At 36.2% G+C, this 8,482-nt stretch overlaps 1 protein-coding gene across 2 annotated transcripts in view; it reads right to left on the bottom strand.

The window, feature by feature from the left end:
• Positions 1–970: 970 nt before the first annotated feature.
• LOC107692213 (gastrula zinc finger protein XlCGF57.1-like) overlaps positions 971–8,482 on the bottom strand; it is a 12,364-nt gene continuing 4,852 nt past the window's right edge. The window contains exons 2-3 of one of the 2 annotated variants that reach the window (XM_016491177.1): positions 1,973–2,746; positions 971–1,804 (exon numbers count right to left, since the gene is read on the bottom strand). In XM_016491177.1, coding sequence (XP_016346663.1) covers positions 1,200–1,804; positions 1,973–2,746 — 1,379 coding nt within the window. In that variant the 3' untranslated portion in view covers positions 971–1,199. Of the gene's footprint in view, positions 2,747–8,482 lie in introns of both variants that reach the window. The other variant, XM_016491176.1, reaches the window with a different exon arrangement.

Genomic DNA, 8,482 nt, shown 5'->3' with positions numbered 1-8,482 from the left:
AATCAATCTATGTAAATCTGTATGCACTACCTCAATGTTTTCATTGCTTGCTTGATCAGATGTTTGATCAACGGTCCCTTTACATAGCAGTTTATAAAGACGGCTGGCATTTCACAAGTTTATTTCCTTTATCGACAAAACAACTTATGTCAGAGACAGTTTTAGGATAAGGAATATTAACACTGTTGTTGTTTAATTACATGGTGAATTCATCATGGAGTAGAAAATTATTCGTAGCTGAAGATTTTAATCGCAGGTTAGAATTCTAATCCCCGATTTGTTAATCTGTGTTTAAAATTAAGTGGTGCAACACAACTCGATTTAAAATAAAACCCATCAACAAATCCTTGATTTGCTGTAAACTTTGCTTAATTTAATCCTTGTTGGTGCAACCCACCCTAAGTGATATAAATTTAAAAACATAGAAAGACAAATGAATCGGAATCAGAATCAGAAAGAGCTTCATTGCCAATTGTGTTTACACACACAAGCAATTTGTCTTGGTGTTAGGAGCTTCCAGTACAGAAAGTACAAACATAGTTCAGAGATACATAAAATTAAGGTAATAAAACACTATAATGTGTCTACTCTCTCTAATATTAAATAACAATAGTAATAAAAATATACAGAAAAAGGAAAAATGTCCATTGACAGAACTGTGAATGTGCATATGTGCTATTTACAGATGAAGGTTTGAGGAGTTATTTACAGATGTACAGTACTGAGGTGTTATGTGTTGTTCAGGTGGTATATGGCCTGGGGAAAAACTGTTATGAATAATGATAATAAAATTATTAGAACAATAAATTGATTAATAAAAAAATTGAAGTTTATTTGCAAAAACAAACTTTTTTTTTTTTTTTTTTTTTTTCAAAAATCATGTTTTTTAATGTTATCATTTTTTTATTGTGTTTTATTGCAATATTAATATTAAATGTAATATTTAAAATTAATTATCAATATTAAATAACCCAACTGCAATTTGATTGAGATTAATTGGAAGCACAATGAAAAAGCATGATTCCTGAGAATTGTTAAAAACGGAGTTATCCGTTTTTGAAAATGAACTCTTCAAATATTCTTCTGAAATAATCAATCAGTTCATTCATTAGTTGTTCTAATAATCTTTGATTAATCAATTATCAATATACTTGCTTTATGCATTCTTACAGATCAGAACTCGAACTACAACTCTGTAATTACTCTATCATTTCAGACATGTGGGTTTTTTTATGAGCGGTTAGAGAAGAAAAATGAGTGTAACTCTTCCCACATGTTGGGCAGTGATACGGCTTCTCTCCAGTGTGGATCCTCTCATGTATCCTCAGATATTCTGAGCGTTTGAAGCTCTTGTCACAGTGTGAACACTTGTAAGGTGTTTCTCTAGTGTGAACTGTCCTGTGCACTTTCAGTGCACCATCTGTAAAAAAAGCCTTACCACATTTAGAGCAAACATGATCCTTCACACCGCTGTGTCTTTTCTGGTGTAATTTTAAAGTACCCATCTGACTAAAACTCTTTCCACACAAAGAACATACATAAGGCTTCTCCTTTGTATGAACTTTCAGGTGATCCTTCAGAAAATCTGCCCTAAAAAACTTTTTACCGCATTGATCACAGCTATATAGCCTTTCTCTAGAATGACTAAGCAGATGTACTTTAAAAACGCCTGATTTTCTGAAACTCTTCCCACATTGATCACATGTGTATGGCTTTTCTCCAGTGTGGATTTTCATGTGTTCTTTAAGGCCTCCTTTTTGTGCATAACTCTTCCCACATTGAGCACACGTGTGCGGTTTCTCTCCTGTGTGAATTGTCATGTGTTCGTTAAGGCTTGTTTTATGTATGAAACACTTCCCGCACTGTTCACATGCATATGGCTTCTCTCCAGTGTGGATTTTCATGTGTTCATTAAGGTTACCTTTATGTGTGAATCTCTTCCCACACTGATCACATGTGAACGGCCTCTCCCCAGTGTGGACTTTCATGTGTTCGTTAAGGTTTCTTTTTTGTGCGAAACTCTTCCCGCACTGATCACATGCATATGGTTTCTCTCCACTGTGGATTTTCATGTGATCATTAAAAGGCACTTTTTGTATGAAACACTTCCCACATTGATCACATGCATATGGTTTCTCTCCAGTGTGGATTTTCTTGTGTACGATAAGGTTTCCTTTATGTGTGAAACTCTTCTCACACTGATCACATGCATATGGTTTCTCTCCAGTGTGAATTTTCATGTGTACTTTAAGGTTTCCTTTTTGTGCGAAACTCTTCCCACATTGATCACATTTGTGCGGCTTTTCTCCGGTGTGGATCCTCATGTGTTTGTCAAGGTTTCCTTTATATGGGAAACTCGTCCCACATTGATCACATTCGCATTGCCTTTCCAGAGTGTGGATTTTCTTATGTTCATCAAGGTTTCGTTTTTGTGGGAAACTCTTCCCACATTGATCCCATGTGTGTGGCTTCTCTGCAGTGTGAATTTTTATGTGTTCAATAAGGTTTCCTTTTCTTGTGAAAATCTTCTCGCACTCATCACATGCATATGGCTTCCCTCCAAAATGAAATATTATGTCAAGCTCAAGATTTTGCTTGCATGAGAAACTCTTTCCACAGTGAAAGCAAGTGAAACATATATTGTCGTTTTTCAATGAGGAACTCCAGGATATCGCTTCAGTTTTGACCAGATGTTTCTCCCCTGCTTCAACTAGTTCTTCAATCTCCTTGTTCTCTTCTATCAGGTCTAAAATGAAAGTAAAAAAGTTTCAAATGTTTACAAAGTTTGATTTTCAGCAAATCACTAAAACATTACTAAAATAAATAAATAAACTTAAATGAAAAATCAAAGAGAGAAATGTGAAAGGAAAACGACGTGAATCCTGACATAGTAGAAATATGAATGTTCTGATGCATTCAATTGAATTACGGAATTATTATTTTTAAACCTTACAGATTGCACATTTTTGTAATGAGAACTACTAACTATATATTTCATTAATTATATTTTAAGTCAGGGATGTAAAATGTTTAAAATTTTAGTAATATAAATAAATATAAAATGGTTCAGAAAATATTTGGTAAGAAAATTGAGTTCTAGGCTCCATTTTGTGCCCAATTCATGAATAGTTACCTGGATATTATTTGCTTGAAAGCTGCAGTACAGAAAAGTTTTTTTTTGAATGAACAAAAATCAATCAATCAATCATTGACCTAGAATATATACAAAATACACTACCGCTCAAAAGTTTGGGATCACTTGCGAATTGTTTTGTTTTCCAAAGAAAAACACATTTTCATGCAATTCACAAACAATTTTATCCATTTCACTAAAAATTATCTGATTAATTTTAATTGTTTAAGAATGATCTACATTTTTGCATAGAGGCCTATTATTAGCAATTGTCAGTCCTCTGCATCAATCTCCTGGTATGTCTGCTAATTCAAGTTAATCATTTTATAAGGCTAATTGATTATGAGAAATCCCTTTTGCAATTGTGTTGCACAGCTGAGAACCGTTGTACTATTGGAGCAAACAAGGGAGCATGGCGTTCTTTAGGTTAGTTTAGTATCTGAACATCAGCAGTTGTTTGTTTGTTTACAGGCTCAAAGAACGAACTTTCATTAGAGACCCGTCAGTCTATTGTTGTCCTTAGAAAGGAAGGCTACTCAATGTGAGAAATTGCAAGGAAACTTAACATTTCTTATCATGCTGTTAACTACTCCCTTCAGAGAGCAACACAAACTGGCTCTAACAAGGACAGAATGACTTCAGGATGCTAGACTTCATGGCTTCATGGCTTCATGGCTTCAATTGCCAAGAAAAAGTCGTATCTCAGACTGGCCAATAAAAACAAAATACTGAGCTGGGCAAAAGAGCACAGACATTGGACACTGGAAGACTGGAAGAAGGTGTTGTGGACAGATGAGTCCAAGTTTGAGGTCTTTGGATCAAACAGAAGAGCATTTGTGAGACGCAGAACAAATGAAAAGATGCTAGAACAGTACTTAATACCTTCAGTCAAGCATGGTGGAGGCAGCGTGATGGTCTGGGGGTGCTTTGGAGGTGGTAAAATAGGAGATTTGTAGAAGGGACCTTGAGGAAGGAAAGCTATCACAAGAGTTTGCAACGCCATGCCATACCCAGTGGACAGCACATGATTGGGGCCAATTTCATCCTACAACAGGATAATGACCCAAAACAGACAGTCAGAAGAATAAGCAGTCAGCTGGAATTCTGACTGTAATGGAGTGGCCAGCACAGTCTCTGGATCTGAACCCTATTGAGCTGTTGTGGAGCAGCTTGACCGTATGGTATGGAGTAGGGATGCTCCGATCGATCGGCCGGAGATTGGTATCGGCTGATAATCACATTTTATGACTCGATCGGTGCTCACTAAACTTGACCGATCTCGCGAAACGATCGCAATTTGATGACGTCAACACGTCAGGACGTAGATGATGTGTGGGGACGTAAATGATTTGGCGCCGCAGTCATGTCATCGCCAGTGTGGAATTACTATGGCGTTTCGAGAAAAAATGAAAAAATTGCTGTTTGCCGTTTATGTTCCAAAGAAATCTCACGTGGAGGAGCATTGTCCAAAACATTTAATACGACGAACCTGATTCGGCACTTAAGAACGAGCCACCGCGAGATGTATGGCGAATACGAAAAACTGACAACTGCAAAAAAGGCAACGGTAACTAGTAATGCGACTCTCACTCAGCCATCCATTACAGATGTTCTGAAAAAACACGAACTTTACACACCAGACAGCAAGAAAGCTAAGGCTATAACCACAAAGATAATGGAATTTGTATGTATTGACAACCAGCCGCTGTCAGTCACAGAAGACATTGGATTTAAACGCCTTATTGCACATCTTGAACCATGATATCAACTGCCACAGCGCAAATATTTTACCAATGTAGCTCTCCCAGAGTTATATCAAATCGTCAACAGCCACATAAACAATCTACTTCACAAAAATGTGACCGCGGTGAGTTTAACAATGGACATTTGGAGCTCTAGCGTATCCCCTATGTCCATGTTAAGTTTGACAGCGCAGTGGATAACTGAAAACTTTGAAAAGAGGCAAGTGATTTTCCACTCCCAGGAATTTCTTGGCGCACACACTGCTGAGGATTTAGTCGCGACATACAAAGACATGTTGCAGGCTTGGGACATACCTGAAGAGAAAGTGCATGTCGCAAGGAATATAGCTAAGGCCATGAGAGACTGCAACTTACGCAGCATGCTGTGCATGGCACATACTCTCCACTTAGTGGTTCACGAGGGAGTCCTATCACAGCGGGCTATCTGTGATGCTGTGGCTATTAGCCAGCGCATTGTTGGGCATTTTAAGCATAAGCCCCAAGCATACTCGCGTTTAGGAGATATTCAAAAACAACTTGGCCAATCTCCTAAAAGGTTGCAGCAGGACATCGACACACGATGGAATAGTACTTACTACATGCTCAACACTCTGCTGGTACACAAACGTGCATTAATGGCATACACAGCTGACTATGACATCCCGTATCTCAATGCAACACAGTGGAAATTCCATTCTGATGATACGACGATAGCTGCTGGCATCTCAGCATGTCTAACAGACATTTCTTGTTGGATCAGTGATGGCACTACACCGGGGCTAGGGGGGGCTATAGCCCCGTCAGAATTTTGAATAGCCCCGGTTTACTCTGACGTCATCAATATCATTTATTTTCTTAGCACCCCCACATATTGGTCTAGCACCCCCTTAGCACCGGTGGAGAAAAAATTCTGGCACCGTGCCTGTGTTGGATGACAGACCATCACCTTCAACTCAACCTGGCTAAGACAGTGCATTAGGCTAACCGAGACTTGTCATTTGCACTTATATATTGTTGCACTTTTGTTAGTTTTGACTGCTTTTATTGTCCTCATTTGTAAGTCGCTTTGGATAAAAGCGTCTGCTAAATGACTAAATGTAAATTAATTGAAAATATGGTTTCCATTCTTGCACCTTTTGAAGAGTTGACCAAAGAGATTAGCTCATTAAGATCATCTGTGGCTCATGTCATCCCATCTATCAGAGCCCTGAAGCGTCATAAAACATAGAAACAAACACTTCTCGAAGTTGTTGTAAGGTTATCCAACATTGATAGGGAACCTGTGTATGTTGTGGCTATGGTCCTTGATCCTAGGAAGGTCTTAATTAATTTTGTAGATATAATGTATATGATATATTTCATATAGTATGTGACCCTGTCTGTGAAATCCAGCCTAAAATCTCAATCTAATGAGATCGCGTGAGATGACGAGCATCAGAGTTTCATTTTTTTAATTAATTTCCCTATGATTTTAATCTTTGAAATGGTCTTATTCAGTCAATAGGCTATTAAATATATCAAGGTTATATTTTCACAATGTTTTTAACATTATATTACATTATATAGGATGATTTTATGCAGGGTGCGAATTACAGGGAGGTTTGGGGGGGTCTGACGCCCCTAAAGAAGGCTTGATCCCCCCTGATGGACGTCAAAACTAGATGTAGGGGGGTCAGAATGAAAGAAGGCTAGCCTACGCATAATATGGATAGACATTTACTTGTAAATATTAATATGCAGTTTTATAGCCCTGACTGATTTTAAACTATAATTTTGGCAGCCCCTGAAATGGGTCGTATTGACATTACCTGAGCGGTTGAAGAATACACTACAGCGCTCATTTAAAGATGTGCATTTATTGCTTGGACAAAGCAAGAACACCTAAAATGCATGTGTAGATTCAGTCGAGTGATAAATTTTACACTCTTCAACTTAATGCTGCTGAACTGAATTTACTGAACAAATTATCTGCTAAAATGACCATAACATTAATAGCAACACTGAAATACAAGTTCAGTATTTATTTACTAAAATATTTTTTAAATATTTATTAAAAAAACGTGAAATATTTATTTCAAGGTTCTGTCAGTCAGATGCACTTGAAAGTTGCATGTGTTACTATAACAAATACTGCCTGTTTTCTATCAGAATCATCATTTGCTGGTACTGGTAGAAAGACAAAATAGGTTACATAAAAGTTTTTACCTAAAAATGAAGATAAGGTAAAGAATTCACATAATTACATTTTAGACACATTGTCAGTAATTTCGCCAACGAATATAAAGCCCAAGGAGAACTGTTGTGCGTCTCTGATCAACACAGCGGTGTTTCATTAATGAATCCACGTTTTTAAATGAATCGACTGAATCAATGATTCAGTGAACCATTCATAAAGGCAGTTCATTTCTGAATGAATCAGCCACTTGAACGAATCGTTTGAATGAATGAATGAATGAATGAATGACTCACTTAAGACAGGGATTTGCCACCACCTACTGGCGCTTTTAGTTTTATATTTAGAGTATCGTTTCTTTTTTTAAATAATGTCATATTTCACTATTTGTATTTTTGTATGTTGAAATAAAATATTTCTTTCTAAAGCTACTTATATTTCAGCTACTTTTTTGTAATGTCTATTCAGTGTTTTTTTTCTAAATGAATGATTTTCTAAATTAAAGATAATAACATCTTTAATCGGCACATGATGTGCATGTTAATTCATCATTTCTGACTTATAACAAAAAACAGAGCAATGCCTAAAAGCTGCTGTGTGACAAGGTGTATAGTAAACAAGCTAAAAATGCCAGAACTATGTTTTTATAAGCTGTCGACCCAAAAAAAATTAAAACTACTTTTTGTAATGTCTATTCAGTGTTTTTTTCTAAATGAACACAATAACTATTATCTTTAATAACAACTTTATCTTGAATTAATCGGCACATGATGTGCATGTTAATTAATTAATCTTATTAATTTGAGATTAATTTGATTAATTAATTGGCACATTATGTAATTAGATTGTTTTTTTTTTTAAATCACTTGACAGCCCTATTTAAAACATTTAAATATTAAATTTTATGTAGAAAACAGTAAATCAATTACTTTAGCTGGGTTTACACAGGCAGGGTTACATATACTTATGGTATTGTACATGTCAAGTTACAGATTTTGGCCCAACGTGAAATACCCCGACATCTACAACTATTTGTGTCCTAAACGCTCGGGTCGACAGCTTACAAAAACGTAGTTCTGGCTTTTTTAGCTATTTTCACAAGTAAGGTGTACATTTTCAAAACTCTTAGTACAAACCTTTAAACCGATCACATTTGTAACACCACTTAGTCATTCTTTCAAAACCTGATCTCATGATTTCATTGTAGTTGCACATATTTTCATCATTGTTTCAAAACACAAGATCATTGTGATGTGTATTGAGAACATTTGAATTAATCACCAAAACACAACGATCTTCTTTCAATTTAGTACTTTTTAACAATCAGTTCATTCAAGAGCAAACAATGCAAGATTCATGTTTCAAATCACCTTTGTTGTTGAAATAATTACAGTAATACAGGCAATAACTGTCATGTTAGAAAATACAGTTACA

Source organism: Sinocyclocheilus anshuiensis, unplaced genomic scaffold (assembly GCF_001515605.1).
Source record: "Sinocyclocheilus anshuiensis isolate Anshui unplaced genomic scaffold, SAMN03320099.WGS_v1.1 scaffold903, whole genome shotgun sequence".
NCBI classification, from domain to species: Eukaryota; Metazoa; Chordata; class Actinopteri; order Cypriniformes; family Cyprinidae; genus Sinocyclocheilus; species Sinocyclocheilus anshuiensis.
Note: the sequence above shows the minus strand (reverse complement) of the source record. Positions and strands in the feature narration are given on the sequence as shown.